This window comes from Pogoniulus pusillus, chromosome 10 (assembly GCF_015220805.1).
Source record: "Pogoniulus pusillus isolate bPogPus1 chromosome 10, bPogPus1.pri, whole genome shotgun sequence".
NCBI lineage: Eukaryota > Metazoa > Chordata > Aves > Piciformes > Lybiidae > Pogoniulus > Pogoniulus pusillus.
This window is the reverse complement of record NC_087273.1, coordinates 5,246,695-5,267,909: the sequence shown is the minus strand read 5'-3', so window position 1 is coordinate 5,267,909 and position 21,215 is coordinate 5,246,695. Positions and strand designations below refer to the sequence as shown.

The window sequence follows — 21,215 nt, the reverse complement described above, 5'->3', positions numbered from 1 at the left end:
TGAATCTGTGATTCAGCTCCAAGTGGCTCATTTGGGACTTTTAAATGGTTTTGGGTTATGTTTTTGGTTTGTCTGGGTTTTGGGTTTGTTTGAGAAAGGGTAAAAACTGAGGAGTAGAATGGGGAATCCCTCTTGCATCTGAAACACATATTTGGCTTCAGGGTGCAGGCAACCTGACAACTCAAGGAAAGAATTGCTTCAGTTCTGTGCCACTCACTTGCACCTAGCGAAGTTCTGAACTCAGGAGACAGAAGCATCCTGTTCAAAACCACCTCCAGTCCCAGTTCTGTAAAGTCTTAACAAAATCAGATAGTTATGTGGAAAGAATTTTAGGCATGCTTGGGGTGGTCAATCTGAAAGCACTTAGAGACATCCTTCAAAGGTCTAAAGGAAGATTCTGGCTTCCTTTGCATGTATCAGATCTTACTTGCAAACATGCAGTGATGCATTTAGCAAGGGACACTTCAGGCCCATTGCTATAATCAGCTACTGGGGTGGGGAGGTTAATCTAATTCTGCTGCTTTCTAAAGGGCACAAATAAAGAGATAAACCTTTCATTAATTGTTTTAGCTATGTTATTAGACTTTCCTGTGGTGCTTCTACTCTATGATGCTTCTACTCTACCCTGGTGGGACCACACCTGAAATAGTATGTCCAGTTTTGGGCTCCCCCAGCTCAAGAGACAGGGATCTACTGGAGAGAGTCCAACAGAAAGCTACAAGGATGACTGGGGGACTGGAACCTCACTCTTATTATGAGGAAAACCTGAGAGCCTTGGGGCTGTTTAGTTTGGAGAGGAGAAGACTGAGAGAGGATCTGATCAGTGTCTACAGGTAGCTGAAGGGTGGGGGTCAGGATGAAGGTGACAGCCTCATTTTGGTGGTGCCCAGCAATAGGACAATGGACAACAGGCACAGAATGGAACCCAAAAGGTTCCACCACAACATGAGGAGAAACTTCTTTGGGGTGAGGGTGACAGAGCACTGGAGCAGGCTGCCCAGAGAGGTTGTGGAGTCTCATTCTGCAGAGACTTTCAAAACTCACCTGGATGTATTCCTGTGTGACCTGCCCTGGGTGATCCTGATTTAGCAGGGAGATTGGCCTCATTGTCTGGAGGTCCCTTCCAACCCCTACCACTCCATGATTCTATTTGAAGTAGAGGAGCAACTTAACAGAAACACCATAGCTTTACTCTCTTTTCACTCCAACACTTTTGCTGTTATTTGCACTGAAGTCCAACTATAAGGAGGTAAAAGTAACACAGAGCAGGTGTCTCCTTGTTCCCCTGGGTGTTTATGCAAAGGGCTGAGCAAAGCTTTCTGCTCATTAAGAAGACTTTTCTCTTTGGGAAGGAGGGGGAAAAAAAACACTTCACAAAGTCCAGAAAGTAAAATTATCTTGGAGTAAAAGCAAAACAATCAAATTCTGTAATCACAAAGGTAACTAAAATGAGCTAAGTGTAGAGGTACCAACAACAACATTTATTTGCTTCTACCAACAAAATTCTCTGCTGCCTTCTTTTTTTGCAGTTGCTTGAAGTCCTTGCAAGAGGAACTCCCACAAAATCATTGACACAGCAACATGCCTACAACCACCACCTCTTTGAACAGCCTTTACAAAATGGTAAAGCAAACCAAGTCAAAGTAGTACAACCTGCAATGACTGGTGACACTTGAGTGGTCTGCCCTGTCACAGCTTTGCTATTGATTGGTTTTGCAAAGATCAGCTTGGTGATCACTGGGCCAGAAGTTGGGGTTCGAGTCTTCTTTGCGATCTGAAAGATGGAGGAAAAAAGATCTAAAGTAACTTGAGCATTTTGGATCCCAATTATTGTACTGCTAAGAACATCAGAAATGCAAAAGGGCAATACTTGCACATGTAATCGTTGCTCATCTCACTCTGCACCCCTCTTTCTCACCCTGCAGAGATCAGGACATCAGCCATTGCATTTCAGAGAACCAGACGCCACTAACAGTTACTTTCAACAGCCTGAGCAAGCTGTGAGTGCTTAGAGGAAGGCACTGAGTGGGTTGGACTTTGGGCTGTCCTACACAAAGCCCTATTTATAGAATTTGCTGACTGAAAACATCTCCTTTACAGCAAAGTAATGCCAAAACATTCCAATTAGTCAGTAGCACAACATGAATTCCCCAGCTGCCCTGAGAAGGACACGTGTGAGGCTCTGGAGCTGCCAGCAGCACAGTCACAGCATGGCCAGGGGAGTTGGAGATCCCACCTGGTATGGCACTGGACAGCCTCCCATGGAAAGCAAATGTCAGCTCTGTGTGCCTGAGCTGTGCCCAGACAAGGGAGGCAACACTAAGCAGCTCTGATGCCAGGCAGCATCAGAGAAGACCATCAGGACAGGGAGGGGATTCTGCCCCTCTGCTCTCCTGAGACCACATCTAAAGCTCTGCATCCAGTTCTGGTGTCCTCAGCAAAAGAAAGACATCAAACTGCTGGGGAAGGTCCAGAGTAGGCCAAGAAGATGATCAGAGGGCTGGAGAACTTCCTCTGCAGGGACAGGTTGCCAGAGTTGAGGCTATTCATCCTGGAGAAGGCTCCAGGAGACCTTAGAGCAGCCTTTCAGTACCTGAAGAGGCTACAGGGGAGCTGGGGAGGGACTTTTGACAAGGGCTGGGAGTGACAGAATGAGGGCCAGTGGCCTTGAGATGGGAGAGGGGAGATGAGGAAGAAATTCTTGCTCACGAGGGCAGGGAGACACTGGCACAGGTTGTCCAGGGAGGCGGTGGATGCTCCCTCCTCGAAGGTGTTCAAGGCCAAGTTAGGTGAGGCCTTGAGCAAGCTGGGCTGGTGGGAGGTGTCCCTGCCCATGGCAGGGGGCTGGAACTGGCTGATCTTGGAGGTCCCTTCCAACCCATCCTATGGATCTACAAAAACTCCACCTCAGACCACTGCCAGGTGAATGTCACTTGCCCAAATAAGCTGCGTTCAGGCTACATGAGATGCTTTATAGGTGGCACAGGATGGGAAAGGCTTAAAATGAAACAGAGAAGAAAACAATTCTGGTCTTTCTGGAGATACACTAAGCAAAGGCTAGAAACACAAGATGTCTGAAGAAGGAAGCTTTATTCCCAGCCTAGTTGACAAATCCAAGTCACAGCCACTTGAGCATTGGAAGGATTTGGCTCTCTTGGCACACATGCACAGGTGACAGATGAGCAGGTATTTTATCAGTACATTTTATCAGTACATTTCGGGGTGTATTTTAATTCCTGATCAATTTCTCAGCTTTCACCTGATGGATTTGTGATTTGCTCTGCTGAAGTTAACCTTACCTTGCCATAAGGTATTGCTGGAACTCAGTTGCTGTTGCTTTCACTGTTTGAAGCGAGGGCAAAGTCTGGCTCAGAAGAGGCAATTAGCACCCCTCAGGCCCTGCCAGCTCTGGGCAGCTGCAGTTGTTTCCCAGTAACACTCAATAAGTGTGCTTCCATGACTCCCATGATCACCTGCAGATCACTAGCTACCTGCTAACATCAAGTGCTGCAGAAACAAGGTCAAAATCCTCCCACAAAAGCTGCTCACCACAAGTCCCATCTGCGATGTCCTTATAAGCTCCTTCTTGCTTTTTGGGTCAACTGTTTGCTTACAAAGAGAGTTGAAGAAATGAGTGAATCCCCCTCAGGGTTTAGGAAACATGGCAAACGTGGGCTATGGGTGATGAACAGCTCTTGGTCCTCCAGCATACTTCTGCCCTTACTTGCTACCAAGTGAGCTTTGCACTAAGGCTCTTGCTGAGGAGCTGATAACTTCAGCCACCTGTGAAAGCCTTCTAGGCACGGATGGGAAGTTTGCTACCTCTGGGGGGACCAGAGGAAATAACTGAGGTGACAGAGTGCCCCCTGTGATGCTTCAGCAAGAGTAAGCTCTCTGGAGCCCTCAGCCATTGCCCGCAGGAATCACAAGCAACTGAAGGTCAGCCCTCTGCCTAAGCCAAGCATGCTCCCTATGAGTTACTAGGAACCAGACTGCCAAAGTATTTCCTGGGGTAACAAGCTGGGACCCAAGAAAATGATCTTTAGAAGCACACACCAACCTTCCCCCACAGAAGGCAAGAGATTGACCTGCAAGTTGCTTTATGAAGAAGATGAGTGTGTGAGCTCCCACACAGCCTCCTCCAAACAAGATGAGCTAGCAGGTGCCTAGGGCTGTCCCACTCTTCCGTGCACAGAGGCACACAGACCTCACACTGACTCACCACCCACAGTCTGCTACCACACTGTAAAGCCACTCCCCAAGTGCCCTCTGTAGCCAAGCCCACAGAATTTCTACTTGGCATAACATGGACAGGTAAGGCCTGCAGGAAGAGGAGAGCCTGCTGCTGAGAAGATGGAAAAGCTGAGCTAGGAAGGGGAGCCTGCTCTGAGGTTAGGCAGCGCATGAGGGCACTTTTCCACGAGGAGATGAAGCTGCAAAGATGGCAGAGCAGCTGTCGTGCCCCTGCCACAGCCAGACACCACATGAAGGCAAGTTCAAGTTAGACTAGCCCCGTGACAGCAATGCTGACAGCTCTGGACATCTGCCTTCAGTCATCTGCAAGGTCAAGCTCCTGCTTAACACACTTGGACTGAAGCAGGACAGCAGCAGACTTCTTTTGAAGCCTGGGCACAGGCAGCAGCCACAGGCTGAAAGCAGATCCATTTGTCCTCTAGTTTTGTCCATGCATCCAGGGTAGTGCTTTCAACTAAACCAGGACAAGCTGCCAAGGGACAGCAAAAAAAAAACCCTGGACGTACACAAAGTCCAAGGTCCTATCACATTTGTGGGTGTGAATTCAGGGACAGGCTGGCATGGGTGATACAGCTGTGAGTGTCTATTACAGGCCACCTGATCAGGAAGCTGATGAGGACTTGTACAGGCAGCTAACAGCAGCCTTGCAGTCACAGGCCCTGGTTCTCATGGGGGATTTTAAATACCCATATACTTGCTGGAAGGGTTACTCAGCCAGCCACAGCCCAGAAGGTTCCTCTAGAGTGCAGTGATGATAACTTATTGATGCACATGGTGGAGGAGCCAATTAGGAGGAGAGCACTGCTGGATCTTATCCTAGCCACCAAGGAGGGTCTGGCTGAAGCAGTGAAGGCTGAGAACAACCTTGGCCTTAGTGATCGTGAGATGGAGTTCAAGATATTGCCTGGTAGAAACAAAATACTAAGCAAGAGTACAGCTCTGGGTTTCAGGAGAGCAAATTTTGGCCTTTTCAAGCAATTGCTGGGTGAAACCTCATGGGACAGGGTACTAGAATGTAGAGAGGTTCATGATAGTTGGTTAACATTTAAGGGCCTCTTCTTCCAAGCTCAAGATCAGTGCATCTCAGCAAGTGGGAAATCAAGAAAGGGAGCCAGGAGACCTGCATGGTGAAATAAGGAACTGCTAAACAAACTTAAGTGGAAGAAAAGGGTGTACAGATCATGGAAGGAGGAGCTGGCCACCTGGGAGGAGTACAGGACTGTTGTCAGAGGATGTAGGGAAGCAACTAGGAAGGCTAAGGTCTCAGGGGAATTCAGCCTTGCAAGGGAGGTCAAGGAGAACAAAAAGGGCTTCTTCAAATCCATTGCAGGAAAAACTAATGTTAGAGGCAATGTAGGCCCTCTGCTGAATGAGGTGGGTGCCTTGGTGACAGAGGGCACAAAGAAGGCAGAGTTACTGAGCACCTTGTCTATACTGCTGGAGACTGTCCTCAGGAGCCCCTGACACCTGAGGCACCAGAAGAAAGCATGCCAAGGGAGTTGGCATGGGTTAAGGAACAGTTGAGTAATGTGGACTTCCACAAGTCCCTGGGTCCCAATGGCATCACTCATGGGTGCTGAGAGAGCTGGCATAGGTCATTGCCAGACCACTCTCCACCATCTTCAGTAAGTCATGGGGGACAGGAGAGGTGCCTGGGGACTGGAGGAGGGCAAACATCACTGCAGTCTGCAAAAAGGATAAGGAAGAGGACCCAGGCAACTATAGACCTGTCAGCCTCACTGCCAGCCCAGGAAAGGTCATGGAGCAACTTATCCTCCGTGCTGTGCTTAGGCATATCAAGGCCAGTGGGGTCATTAGGAGCAGTCAAGGTGGTTTTACCAAGGGTCATTCATGTTTAACCAACCTGACAGCCTTTGATGAGGCCATAACCAGGTGGATTGATGATGGCAGAGCAGTGGATGTGGTTCATCTTGATTTCAGTAAAGCATTTGACACTGACTCCCACAGCATCCTTCTGGCTAAGCTGAGACAGTGTGGTCTGGATGATCAGGTAGTGAGGTGGACTGAGAACTGGTTGAAGGAAAGAAATCAGAGAATTGTGGTCAGTGGGATGGAGTCTAGCTGGAGGCCTGTAACTAGTAGGGTCCCAGAGGGGTCAGTACCAGGACCAGTTCTGTTCAATATATTCATCAGTAACCTGGATGAGGGCACAGAGTGCACTGTCAGCAGCTTTGCTGATGGCACCAGGCTGAGTGGAGTGGCTGCCACACCAGAGGTGTGCTGCCATTCAGTGAAACTGGGACAGGCTGAGAGTGGGGCAGGAATAAATTTAATGAAATTCAGCAAGGGCAAGGGTAGAGTCTGGCACCTGGGAAGGAACAAACCCAGGGATCAGTATAGTTTGGGGACTGACCTGTTGGAAGACAGTGAAGGGGAAAAGGACCTGAAGGTCCTAGATAATGGGGGGTTGAGCATGAACCAGCAACGTGCTCTTGTGGCCAGGAGAGCCAATGCCACTCTGGGGTGTATTAGAAGGGCTGTGGTTAGTAGGTTGAGAGAGGTTCTCCTGCCCCTCTGCCCTGCTGAGGCCACATCTGGAGAACTGTGTCCAGTTCTGGGCCCCTCAATTCAACAGAGACATAGAACTGCTTGAGAGAGTCCAGTGCAGAGCCACAAAGAGGAGTAAGGGAATGGAACAGCTCTCTTACAAGAAGAGGCTGAGGGAGGTGGGGCTCTTTAGCTTAGAAGAGACTGAGAGGTGACCTCATCAATGGTTATAAATATATGCCAGGAGGCTGGAGCCAGGCTCTGCTGGGTAATGCCTGATGACAGGACAAGGGGCAATGGGTGGCAGCTGAGGCATAGGAAGTCTCATGTAAACATGAGGAATTTTTTTCCCTGTGAGGGTGACAGCACTGGAACAGGCAACCCAGGGGGGTTGTGGAGTCTCCTCTCTGGAGATATTCAAGACCTGCCTGGTTTCTGTGTGATCTGGTATAGGAGATCCTGCTCTGGCAGGGGGGTTGGACTGGATGAGCTTTGAAGGTGCCTTCCAGCCCCTGACATTGTGATTTACATCTCCTAGCCTCATAGCTCTAAACTTGTAACCAGAGAGGGAGCATATTCCAAGGACCACTGTGCTCAACTCCCTCAGTTGTGCCTCTTCTCAAGAGCTGAGGTTTGAGATGTCACAGTGAGATCAGAGCAAGGCCAAATGAGTTTCTCTAATGACCTGTGAAGCCTGTACAATAGGCAAGATGCAAGGAGAACTGTAGAGTGCTCTTTGTTGTCTACTCTTTTATCAATTAACTTTTCAGCACCCAGTGGAGCTGCTGTGCTGCCTTGCACAGCAGATTCACAAAGCTGACTGCTTTAGGCTGGAAGAGACTTTACAGATCATCTGATTCCAGCCTGTCATGGGCAGGGACACGATCAGCAGCTTGATATCCAAGAGGAGACCAATGATGAGTGGTGTTCCACAGGGGTCAGTAATGGGACCTGTTTAACTGTTAAAAAGTGCTGTTTAAGATCTTTGGCAGCAACGTGGACAGCAGGACAGAGGCACTCTCAGCATGTTTGCCAGTGACACCAAGCTGTGTGGTGTGACTGACATGCTGGAGGGAAGGCATCCATCCAGAGGAAACTGGACAGGTTCAGGAAGTAGGTCCATGCCCAACTCATGAAATTCAATGAAGCCAACTGCAAGGTCCTGCATTTGCTTCAGGGCAATCCCAAGAATAAATCCAGGCTGGGTGGAATATGGCTCGAGAGCAGCCCTGAGGAGGACTATGAGGCACTGGTGGATGGAAAACTGAGTATGAGGTAGCAATGTGCCATCACAGTCCAGACAGCCAAAAGCATTCTAGGCTGCATCCCCAGCAGTGTGGGCAGCAGGTCAAGGGTGAGATTCTGTCCCTCTGTTCTGCTAAGACCCCAACTAGAGTCCTGAGTTGAGCTCTGAGGCCTTCAGCATAATGAAAGACACAGACCTACTTGAGCAGGTCTAGCAGAAGCCATGAAGATTATCAAGGGGCAGGAGCACCTCCCTATGGGACAGGCTGAGAGTTGGGGCTATTCAGCCTGGGGAAGGGAAGGCTCCATGGAGACTCTACAACAGCTTTTCAGTACCTGAAGATGGCCTAAGAGAAAGCTGGGAAGGGACTTTTCACAAAGGCCTAGAGTAACAGATCAAGGGCAAATGGCTTCAAACTGGCAGAAGCTAGATTCAGATGAGGCATAAGACTGAAATTCTTCCCCATGAGGGTGGTAAGGCACTGGAACAGGTTGCCCAGAAGAGTCATGGAGTGAAAGCATTCCAAAGCCAGGTTGCATAAGGCCTTGAATAACCTGTTCTAGTGGAAGGTGTCCCTTCCTTCCCATGCAGGCTAAGGGGGGGCACTAGATGGTCTTTAAGGCCCCTTCCAACCCACACCATTACATGTCAGCTATTAACAGTGACCATGCCAGGTGTTAACAATTCCATCTGCTTTGCAAATGGAAGCAAAGGTTCAAACAAAGAGACCACAACAGAACAATTGCCTCCAACTGCAATTAAGTAGCAAAGACCATTTGTAACAGCTTCTCCTAAGGGACCTGTAGGGTTCCTAATGCCAAAAAGCAGAGGACAATTGCTGTCACCACATTTCAGTCACTGATGGCACAGGTAGGCTCATGGAAGCAAAAGCCAGTGACAGTGAAGTCATTCCCTTTAGTTTCCTGTACCTGTCACTTGGCAGTGACTATCTGAAGCCAAGTTAAGAGGCAGTGACCACTCTTAAGTGTTCCTGTGCTGAGTCAAGAGCAGAGGCTTTTCTGACAACTCTAATGACAACCTTTAGTAATGAGCAAGGTCCAGCAGTAGAAGTCACTCAGGAGGATTGCTGTGTTTCTCATAGCCATTACTAAACATCTTTTCCACAGGTATGATGTAGAAACAAGAAAAGGAGAAAGCAGAAATTGGTGCAGGGATCACCTGCAACTCCAAAACCATCTTGAGAGTTGCTCCTACTTGCTTGCCTTGAACCAGGAGTCAGGGATTTGCCATTCAGTTAATGACAGACTTAAAAGTTCCTTTTTTACGTGCAGCAAATTAGGTTTTTTTAATAAGAGACTTTAATTTCTCATTTCATTTAGGCTGTAAAACATTTTACTTCCATCATAACCTGCATCGAGTTCTACTTTTCCTTCCCTTTCATGAGGTCTTATTTCTGCCTCACTGCCAAATAGAAAAACCAAACCTCACTCACATTTACTTCTGCCATACACCAGATAAAAAACAGACCCTTTAGGTCATAACCCAAGGCCTTTCAACACCATTTCAGACCCCAGCAGATTTGTGTGGTTTCAGGTATCTCAAGATCCATTGCAGAGATGGGGAGCAACACTTTTAAGTGCCCAGCTTATTGGTAGCACCCAGTTTAATCACTATCTATTAACAAGCTTAACCAGACCTGAAGCAGACAAGCTCTACCTTTCTGTTCTTTTTCAGATGCTGGAAGGTCTTTTTCAGCGAGTTTATTTCAACAAATGAAGTGTAACAGACAGAAGCAAGGGGACTAAAGCAGCATACACTGAATAGAGAACAACAGGCAGAGAGAGTTCACTTCAGGCTTCCTGAGAGCACACAGAATTGGTTTCTGGAAAATGAAAGGACTGGGGAAATTCTCTTCAATTTAGTGAATTTTAATAGGCCACTTCCTCTGAGGCAAAGCCTAAGTTTCTAGGCAGTAGCTAGAGGTAAAGGGCATCAAACAGCACAGGCATGCAGAGCTGAAAGCACAGGCTAAGAGCAACACTGCGCTCCTCAACACAAGGAATTCATGCAGAGCCCAAGAGCAACCATGTGTCAGTCAGTGAAGTGGACACCAGCTGCAACAACCACCCCTGTTTCTAAGCTGCTTCACCAGCACAACTCAGGTTACCTGCACTGTTTTCATCTGCTGGGTCTGCAGCACGGAAGGCTGGGCCGCGGCGTTCACCAGCTGGCTTCCCTGAGTCAAAGCCGGGACACCAACGACAGGCTTGGCCTCTGACCGCCCCCCCAGGACCACTTTGATGTGCTGGCCTGGGACCTTGGAGTCTCCACTGGGGGCCTGGGCCGTGGCCTTCTGCGCCGGTGGGAGCTGGCTGTGGGGCAGTGCCAGAACAATAGGCTGGCCAGTCTTGCCCAGGGTCGTTACAATCAGCTTCTGCCCGTCCGGTTTAATGCTCTGGTTGCCTATTTTGATGTCGGCGGTGCCCTTGTTCAGAATGATTTGGTTGGCTGAGATAGTGACAGGAGTCTGAGCACCGAGTTTATGGAGGCCACCTGGGAAGGCAGACTTCACCACCGCGGTCACGTCAGCTTTCGGGGCCGCGGTGCTGACGGCCACGTCGGGTGCAGCGGCTGGCTCAGTCTTGACCGTCACCTCCTCGGCCTTGACCGTGACTGTGGTTGCAGCAGAGGAGTCGCTGGTGGAGCTCATCTCCACCATTTCTTCCAGTTCTGTTTCCATGGGCATGGAGTCTGGCATGGGTGATGCCACGATGACCGCCTCGATGCTGTCATCCTCCACCAGAGCTATACCTGTGTCCATGATTTCCTCAGGGAGCAAGCTGTTGACTTCTGCTGAAACCACCTCCATGGCAGCAGCTGTGGCAGCAATGACTGGGGCAGGTACTGCAAGAACATTAAAGAAATTATTGGCTTCCAGAAAGCAGTGGCAAACCTGTGTGAGAGTCATAGAATGCACTGGGTTGGAAGGGACCTGAAAGAAGATCCAGTTTCAACCCTTCTGCCATGGGTAGTGACACCTCCCACTAGCCCAGCTTGCTCAAGGTCTCATCCAACCTGGCCTTCAACACCACAAGGCAGGGGACAGCCATCGTCTCCTTGGGCAACCTGTGCCAGCGTCTCCCCACCCTCACTCTCAAGAATTTCTTCCTAATCTCCAGTTTTGATCTCCCCTCTTCCAGCTTCAAGTCACCTCACCCAAAAAGTAAATACAGCAGTAGCAGTTTTTCAGACAGAAGGCAGTGTGGATGCACTGGAGAGACACAATGAACAATTGTCACCAACACAGAGCACATTGTATGGAACTGACCCCCAGGAGGGATTCATATCAAATCTCTTCAGCACCAGCCATGTCTGGCAAATCCAGGCACTGCCTTGCTGTGGACTCCCAGCCCACTCTTGACAAGATGGCACTCAGAGAGGTGCTGCTCCCTCCCCCAGACATGGGCACCTTGCTCACAGACATTCAAGCTTACAGAAGTAGAACACAAGAACTATACTGCTTGCAAAAGCCAGGAGATGCTAATGGCTTTTCTCAGGCATGCCAGCAGTGAGGAAAAGAAAATCCCCACCAGACAGAGAGAGTCATCCAGACAAAACAGAAGTCTAAAGGAAAATAGGAAAGTGTGAAGAAGAAGTTTGATGGAAGCAGGATGTCATACAAACAAAACCAGCACCACACCAAAGTTCTTGTTGGAAGCAGCAGGTCATACAAATTGCAAGTGGTAGAATTACAGCACCTTGAGTGCATTGCTTGACAGAAAATCAGAGCTTAAAACCACTCAGATACCTAAACTCCAGACAGGACAACTCCCTCATCACCTCAAGGAAACACTACATTGCCCCAAAGTACCATCAATTATAAGACAAGATTAGGAAGGCAGAACATTTTAGCCACTGAGAGGTACTGAGCAGTACTACTGAAACACTCAGCAAAGCTCCAAGCAGTTGCACAGAATCATCAGTATCTAGAAAACTAAACCACTTAAAGGTCAAATGACTTTCCAAGCATGGCTCACAGCTGTTACCCAGCTCTCACATGCTAGTTAAATGCCCAGGGAGCAGAACCACACCATTTTACCAGCATTAACCTGCAGCAAGCCATATCTACAGTTTAGATTTGCATATCTATGTCATAGCTATCAGACAACAGCCTCAGCACTTCTATTTGTGGCTCACATCAAGCCAAAAACCTAAGACTTCCTCGTTGCTGTGAAGATGGACCGGGATCTGCAAGCTGGGGATAAATCTGCTTCTCAAAGATTACTTAGTGCCCTTCCAGGGTCTAATCCTCACTGGTACTAAAGAAACTCCAGGGTGCACTGAAGAGCTGAGGCATTACCACTAAGCAGATGCTGCCTGTGAAAGAAGACTCACAGAACGGTTTGGGTGGGAAGGGACCTTAAAGATACAAACATAGAATCAACCAGGTTGGAAGAGACTTCCAAGATCATTCAGTCCAACCTATCATCTAGTTCCAACCTCCCTGCCATGGTAAGGGACACATTCCACTGGACCAGGATGGATTTTTACTGTTTTCCCAATGATGAGCATGTTCAGGCTAAAGAAGACAGAAACAGAAATGATTAGGATAGCTGTTTACACTCTCACTACCAACAAATGCAGGCTGCTGACCTCGGAGAGATTCCACACACATCTGTGTATCCTCCTTCCTCCTTCTGAAAGGGTGTTTAAGGTCACTGATAAAGGGTAAGGTTAAAGTCTTGCTCAGCACACACCTTAGTTACAGCAAAGAGCTGGAAATAACATTCAGTGTAGCAGGGCACATTCAAAGCAGTTTGGTTTGCTTTCTGTGACTGGAGACACTCTCACAATTGTAGAACAGTCTGGGTTGGAAGGGACCTCCAGAGGACATCCAGTCCAATCTGCCCTGCAGTTAGAAGGGGCATCTTTAACTAGATCAGGTGGCTCAGAGTTCTATTCAGCCTGACCTTGAGTATTTCCAGGGATGGGGCCTCAACCACCTCCCTGGGCAACTTGTTGCAGTGTTCAGCACCCTCATGGTGCACAGCTTGTTCCTCACATCCAACCTCAATCTGCTCTGCTCTTATTTCAAACCATTACCCCTTGTCCTGTCACTGCAGGCCTTTGGAAACAGTCCCTCTGCAGCCTTCTTGTAAGCCTCCTCCTTCCAAGCAGAGTTTCATGCAAGCTAAAAGTAAAATAGAAACCAGAAATCAAAACATTTCCTTTCACCCTTCCTTGGTTTAATCATTTTTACAACATAAAACAGCACAAAAGCTGCAAACCAGAACTGCACAAGTGTGCTTATTACCACTAACCATTCTGAAACTGTTCACTGCCAGGAACAGCCCAATATTTGGGTTTGTAGATACCTTTACATTTAAGGAAGCTCTTCTGTCCTTATGTTCAGTGCAAACTTTGTGGTGAGACCAAAGTAACTCCTAAAATCACTTCAAATTGTTCTGTTCTCTGTTGTGTTTAGGAGGCCAAAATTAAAGCACTAAGAATTTGAAATTAAAATGAATATAGCTTGGAGAGAATATAGTGGAGGGAGACTGCTTCCAAAAGCCTACAGCCATAGGATAAAGGGCAATGGTATGAAATTAGGAAAGAGCAGATTGAGATTGAATGTGAGTTCTGCACCACGAGATCGCTGAACACTGCAACAGGCTGTCCAGGGAGGTGGTTGAAGCCCCATCCCTGAAGATATTCAAGGTCAGGTTGCATAAGGCTCTGAGCAACCTGATCTAGTGGAGGATGTCTCTGCTGACTGCAGGGGAGTTGGACTGAATGACCTTTGGAGGTCCCTTCTAACCCAACCCATTTTGAATTGAATGAAAAAACCCCAACTAAACAACTATGAAGGCTACCTAATACTAGGTCCAAGAAACACAGGCTTTGGAATGTAGCCTGGGCTAAAGGTTTTACTGTTCCAATCCTAGACACCTCTTGAATGTGGGGCTACTGAAGAACTGAGAGAACATAGAGATACCACACTGGAAACACTCTTAAAAAACAAGGAGCATGAAAACCACCATCAGAGACTTGATATCAAGCTCCTCCAGACTCTTAACATGTGTTATCATATTGGGCACCTTTTAAGACAGGGCTTACTGCCAGCCACATCAGCAAGAGTGCATTTCAGCACTGCATTGATGAGCAAGGGTTCAGCACAACAGAATTGGTACCCAGTAGTTGTGTGGAGGCTTTGCAAGCCCAGCAGCACAGTGGTTATGTGGTGCATTACAGCTACATCCCAGCAGTGCTGCTCAGGCAGAAGGTGCAACCCATGAAGTTCACTCTAACCAAATGCATCAAGCTTGCTACACTGATTGCAGTGGGTACTTAATTCCCCAAAACACAAGCAGAGGGCACAGAAAAGCATCTGTAGGGAGCAGACACAAGCTTGCTACAAAAGTTAAAGCAAAGTTACTTGTTTGTTTCCTTTGAAATAGACTCAGAATCATAGAATCAGTCAGGGTTGGAAGGGACCACAAGGATCAGCCAGTGCCAACCCCCCTGCCATGGCCAGGGTCACCCTACCCTAGAGCAGGCTGCACACAGCCTCATCCAGCCTGGCCTTAAACACCTCCAGCCATGGGGCCTCAACCACCTCCCTGGGCAACCCATTCCAGCCTCTCACCACTCTCCTGCTCAACAACTTCCTCCTCACTCTGAATCTCCCCACCTCCATCTTTGCTCCATTCCCCCTAGTCCTGTCACTCCCTGAGAGCCTAAAAAGTCCCTCCCCAGTTTTTTTGTAGGCCCCCTTCAGATATTGGAAGGCCACAAGAAGGTCATCCCAGAGCCTCCTCCTCTCCAGACTGAAGACCCCAACTCTTTCAGTCTGTCCTCATAGGAGAGCTGCTCCAACCCTCTGATCATCCTTGTGGCCCTGTTGGTGGTTTTCTTCTTGCCTACCTGCAGCTACTGCTTTAGCAACTGATCTAAGTGGGAGACAAGTTGCAGCTGCCTGAGATCCCAACAAGGTGATAGGCAAAACTGCCTGGATTAGTCACAAAACATGATCCTAGGTCTGAAGTACCTCTGCTGGGGGGACTAGCTGAGGGTGCTGGGGTTGTTCAGCCTGAAGGGGACTCCAGGAAGTCATTCTGGTGACCTAAAATGATTTATAGAATGCTGGGGATAGACTTTTGAGCAGGGCCTATTGTGACAGGACAAAGGGTGATGGTTTGAAACAAGAAGAGGGAGATTCAGACTGGAGAGAAGGAAGAATTTTTGACACTGAGGGTGGTGGTACCCTGACCTAGGTTGCCCAGAGAGGTGGGAGATGCCCAATCTCTGGAACCATTACAGGTCAGGTTGGTTTGGGCTCTTAGCAACTTACTCTAGTTGCAGATGCCCCAGTCTGGGATTCAGGTCTCCTAGTTTCCTCTGTTCTCCCACCCCTTTCTGTCAAGCACACACCAACTGTCCCAGGCAGCCACAATTCACAAAGATCCAGGGCACAAGGAGACAGCAAATGCAGGTAGTTACTCTCAACACCGAGTGTAACTGCTCTCATTAGCTGGAAAACCTTTCCCAGAAGCATGCAGGTACCCAAGCTTCATTCCACACTGCTGGCACATGATCCAATCAAGCCCACAACTACACACAGGTGCTCTTGCTGTTCTCTCACTGCCACTCTTCCATTTTGCTACCAGTTCAGTGATGAGTAAAAAAAGTGCCATCCATTGTCTGCACTCCCCATTTGCTTTCTGGCACACAGTGTTTTGTCTCTAAAACGGAATGGTTTGTTTCATGGTAAAGCAAAGCAGTACAAAAATCACTCAGCACTGCAGTTTTTCCACAGAGACTCTTTTGTTTAAGCTTACTGAGCTAGAGTTTGCCTTAAAAAAGAAAGACATGAAACCAGGAAAGATGAATCTGTAAGAAAGCTACCATTACACAAAGGTGAGTGGAAACATTAACCATGTAGGACTACAAACTCACCATGCTTGCATATATAAGAGTGGAGTGAAAACAAATCACTGCAAACACTAACAAAATATGCCTGTGGAACACAGACAAAGTAGTTTCCATTCTCTTTGCCATGCAGAAGACAATTATGTGGAGGCAGCTTGCATGCTTCCCAGAGGGTCACGGTCCTAGATTTACCAAATACAACACCAAGGTTGAATTGGAGCAAGGAAAACATTCCAACCTTACTCCTTATCAAGTGCTGAACATATAACTGGCTTAACTATCCAGCCTTTTCTCATTGGTCACAAGCACTACTTAGGAAATAACAGGAGGTCTTCACCACAAGTGAAGGCACAAAACTCAAAATACAAGTTACCAAGGCAGCCATTATTCACCCATCCTGCTCCCTTCCCATACTCTGCTCTCTCTCAAGTGTCCCTCTGTGACACCACTCAGCTGTGTGCAGCACATCAGAGCAGCAAAGCAGCAGCTCTTGTTAAAAGTAACAGTAAGCAATGACATGGAGATGAGACTTTTCCACTGCACAATAAGGGACAAGGGAGGTTCTTCTTCCCTTGTACTCAGCACTGCTCAGGCCACACCTTGAGTGCTGTGTCCAGTTCTGGGCTCCTCAATTCAAGAGAGATGTTGAAGTGCTGAAAGGTGTTCAGAGAAGGGCAGCAAGGCTGGGGAGGGGCCTGGAGCACAGCCCTGTGAGGAGAGGCTGAGGGAGCTGGGGGTGTGCAGCCTGCAGAAGAGGAGGCTCAGGGCAGACCTCATTGCTGTCTACAACTGCCTGAAGGGAGGCTGTAGCCAGGTGGGGTTGGGCTCTGCTGCCAGGCAAGCAGCAACAGAACAAGGGGACACAGTCTGAAGCTGTGCCAGGGGAGGTCTAGGCTGGATGTTAGGAGGAAGTTGATGTCAGAGAGAGTGATTGGCATTGGAATGGGCTGCCCAGGGAGGTGGTGGAGTCGCTGTCCCTGGAGGTGTTGAAGCAAAGCCTGGCTGGGGCACTCAGTGCCATGGTCTAGTTAATTGGCTAGGGCTGGGTGCTAGGTTGGCCTGGATGATCTTGGAGATCTCCTCCAAGCTGCTTGATTCTATGATTCCAACAGGTAAGGTTCTGGAGTGCTGTTTTTTTTTTCCCATGGGAAGCAAGATGAATCTCATGCCTTCAGTTCCATGTTTTGCTAGAGGTGCTACCTTGTTTTCTTTAAGAAAGGCTGGAGGAAAAAAAACAAGTCACTTGCCCACATAGTTATAAGGAGATTCTTCTTCCCTTGGCAAGTTCTGGGTAATTTAAGCTCCCATTATCATTTTAAAAGGAAGACTAACAGCTGAAACCTCTTATCTGTCCAACTGCTGCTTACATAGCAATGGCACAAGCACCCTGTACCATATTTTAGGATTCACTGTGAACACCACGCCAGCTCTATCTTTATTGCACTCTTATCTCAAACAGCATCCCATGCTGCTCTGACCACACCAGCAGCAACACTGCTTCCCTCACACTCCACTCCTCTGTGCATGCTAAGCCAGCACGACTGCTAAAGCTTTTCCATCCTCCTCTGGCATCTGCCTGATCATCTTCAAACATTCCTCCTCCTGCTGCAAGGGGCAGCCCAGAAAAAGGCAACCCCAGTGGGCCACAGTAAGCCATCCAAACCAGACTGGGGACTATCACAGTCCTGATTTTGCCAACACAGCTGACGCTGGTGTTCAACCAAGGGAGAAAACTACTCCACAAGAAGCCTTTAATTGTGGTCTACATGTAGCTACTTGAGTGCTTACAAAGCACAAGAGAAGGGGAAGAAACTGCCAGAGAAGAGCAATCTTCCTTACCAGGCAAGCAGCAAGAAGAACTTTTGGGACTATAGCAGTGCATAGTCACAGCCTCTCCCAATGCCATGGGAGAGAAACACTTGGGGAAAAAAAACACTGAAAGAAAGTACAAAACTCTAAAAGCTATCAGGAAAGCTCTGCCCAGACACTGCAATGTTAACTACAGTTACAATCAGCAAACAAGTGAAAGCTTTCTGGTTTCATCTCCTGTTTCACTCCAGTGTTTGGCAGGAGAAAGCAGATGAAGCTTGCAGGTAGGCCTGGCACCACTTTCTGATAAAAGTGATACTAAAAACCCAAAAGACCCCAAAAAACTTTCCACAGGACTAATAGGTCGCTCTAAAGGAGCTTCTGAAATACTCCTCTTGAGTCTGTAGCAGAAACTGCTGCTGCATAGGAAGGGAAAGTAACAGCCAGAACGTATTGATGTGGAGTAGATATGAATGTGGGAGAGATCAAACAAGGACATAACTCTCACATGAGTAGCAAGATAGTTGCAGAAATACAGCTTGGGAAGGGGAACAACACACAAGCTGGAAGAGTTAAGGAGCCACTAACCTACGCCCAGATCTGGCACACCAGAAACCTGAGTCTCTCACATGACTCTGTGCCCCCATCATGGATCAAGGGATTATTCCAAGTCTCATTCTGGTTTCTAATGTTGTCAGGTGAGTAAATTAATCACAGGCTGCTCTGAAAGCCATGTGCTGCTCACTGGTTTGATAAACAAGTGAGGAAACTAAGCTACTCAGTGTAAGGACTGGGAAAATACAGACCCCTCAATCAAGAGCTCAGCTCTGGAGACAGGCTGAGAGAGTTGGGGCTGTTCAGCCTGGAGAAGAGAAGGCTCCAGGGAGACCTTAGAGCAGCCTTCCAATATGTGAAGGAGCTACAGGAGACCTGGGAAGGGACTTATGACAAGGGCTGGGAGTGCAGGACAAGAGCCAATGGCTTTGAGCTGGCAGAGGGGAGATTGAGGGTGAAGATGAGAAAGAAATTCTTGAGAGTGAGGGTGGGGAGACACTGGAACAGGTTGCTCAGGGAGGTTATGGATGCTCCCTCCCAGGAAGCATTCAAGGTTAGGTTGGATGGGCCTTGAGGCACCTTCTCTAGTGGAAGGTGCCTCTTCACATTGTAGAGCAGTTAGAACTAGATAATCTATCAGGTCTCTTTCAACCATTCTATCAAGTGTGAAACTTAATGGATAGTCCTGCCGCTCAGAATAAAACCAAAACAAAAATAGAATCAAAGAACCATGAGTTTGTCTCCTAAGTACTGATTCCAGATCCCACCACTGCAGCACAGCAACTCTACAGGACAGCAAGATGTGCTTTTAACAGCATGTGAAGTAACAAAACACAAGCTCTGTAGCACAGAAAGGGAATGCAAGCACAAGCAGCCTAACTGGCAGGTAGGAAATCAGCCTGCTGTTGAAGTAGCAATCGAAATATACATCCCCAATCTACCTTAACTTCTTTCCCCCCACGAAATACTTTTCCAAACAACAGTAAGGGAAAGGAATCTGAGGGGTTTTGATTGCTTTTTGAAAACCTAAGATAACAAGTATCCCAAATACAGGAGATCTCTTCATCACCACGCTTCAAATGTACCTGTGCTTAGCAGATACTCAACCTGAAACCTGTTATAGCTTTTTAAGACTTCTGGCTGACTCCCTTCAGAGCATTTAGTTTCCCACTAGCTCAGACAACACAGGAGTGTGTAAGCAAGCCGACTGAGAACAGATTGCTCAGATTATGTATCAACAATGTACAACAAGCTTTTGAAAGGGACAGCATTACAAGAGGCATGCAGCACCTTTTTAACCCCTTAGAGAAGCTGTGCTGTACTCTCCAAGCCAGCCTTTGGCTGCTTGGCCTACGGAGCAGTAGCATCTCTGTAGGCTGACACCAGTCTGTATAAGGTACATAACCAACACCTATCACTTGCTGACACAAACTGTACGTCCCAGGGAGTGAAAAAAGGCAACTGTAGTACATTTTATTTTACAAAAGGTCTGCCCTGACACAGGAAATATTCTCAGCTGATAACCCACTATTCTTAGTGCCTCCAGCAAGCCAAAATACACAGAAAGGTAGAATTGTTTTGCTTGGAAAAGACCCTTAAGATGACTGAATCCAGCCATTAACTATTGTCTACCAAGGTTGGTGCTAACCCACATCCCTCAACACCACATTGTTGTCTCTTTGGGAGGGGTTTTCAGCCACCTCCCTGGCTTCCAGTCTTTGAGAACCCCTTCAGTGAAAGGGATATTCAACCACCTCCCTGGTTTCCAGCCTGAGAACCCCTTCAGTGAAAGGGATATTCAACCACCTCCCTGGTTTCCAGCCTGAGAACCCCTCCAGTGAAAGGGATATTCAACCACCTCCCTGGCTTCCAGTCTTTGAGAACCCCTCCAGTGAAAGGGATATTCAACCACCTCCCTGGTTTCCAGTCTTTGAGAACCCCTTCAGTGAAAGGGATATTCAACCACCTCCCTGGTTGCCAGTCTATGAGAACCCCTTCAGTGAAAGGGATATTCAACCACCTCCCTGGTTTCCAGTCTATGAGAACCCCTTCAGTGAAAGGGATATTCAACCACCTCCCTGGTTTCCAGTCTTTGAGAACCCCTCCAGTGAAAGGGATATTCAACCACCTCCCTAGTTGCCAGTCTGAGAACCCCTTCAGTGAAAGGGATATTCAACCACCTCCCTGGTTGCCAGTCTTTGAGAACCCCTCCAGTGAAAGGGATATTCAACCACCTCCCTGGTTTCCAGCCTGAGAACCCCTCCAGTGAAAGGGATATTCAACCACCTCCCTGGTTGCCAGTCTGAGAACCCCTCCAGTGAAAGGGATATTCAACCACCTCCCTGGTTGCCAGTCTGAGAACCCCTCCAGTGAAAGGGATATTCAACCACCTCCCTGGTTTCCAGTCTATGAGAACCCCTCCAGTGAAAGGGATATTCAACCACCTCCCTGGTTTCCAGTCTGAGAACCCCTTCAGTGAAAGGGATATTCAACCACCTCCCTGGTTGCCAGTCTGAGAACCCCTCCAGTGAAAGGGATATTCAACCACCTCCCTGGTTGCCAGTCTTTGAGAACCCCTTCAGTGAAAGTTTCTTCTAATATCCAAGCTAAACCTTCCCTGGTGCAACTTGAGGCTACTACAAACAAGCTAAACACACACACAAGGCATTACCTGTCCGTGTCAGCTTTATATCAACACTGCAAAGAGTATTTGGGATTCTTTGTCCGTACTCAACACTTTCTACAGCAGCTCATGGCTTTCACACAATTGTTCAGAAGGCTGACCCTAACAAAAGGCTGCTTAAATGTCTGTTCTCTCTCGCTCCGAGGTCTGCGGGCTTTCCTCCTGCTCCGAGCCCGTTCCAGCAGACCATTTCACAGGCTCTGAGCGCTGCTCTCAGCGCTTCCCAGAACCCAAAAGCTCCACACCAAACGCCGTTACATAATTAGTAGG

The 21,215-nt window shown here is 48.0% G+C and overlaps 1 protein-coding gene across 7 annotated transcripts in view; it reads right to left on the bottom strand.

Moving 5' to 3' along the window:
- Nucleotides 1-21,215, bottom strand: part of LIN54 (lin-54 DREAM MuvB core complex component) — a 41,182-nt gene that overhangs the window by 18,513 nt on the left and 1,454 nt on the right. For 5 of the 7 annotated variants that reach the window (XM_064149606.1, XM_064149610.1, XM_064149607.1 and 2 more), the window contains exons 2-3: nt 10,137-10,873; nt 1,654-1,774 (exon numbers count right to left, since the gene is read on the bottom strand). In XM_064149606.1, coding sequence (XP_064005676.1) covers nt 1,654-1,774; nt 10,137-10,838 — 823 coding nt within the window. In that variant the 5' untranslated portion in view covers nt 10,839-10,873. Of the gene's footprint in view, nt 1-1,653; nt 1,775-10,136; nt 10,874-13,072; nt 13,161-21,215 lie in introns of all 7 variants that reach the window. The other 2 variants (XM_064149608.1, XM_064149609.1) reach the window with 1 other exon arrangement.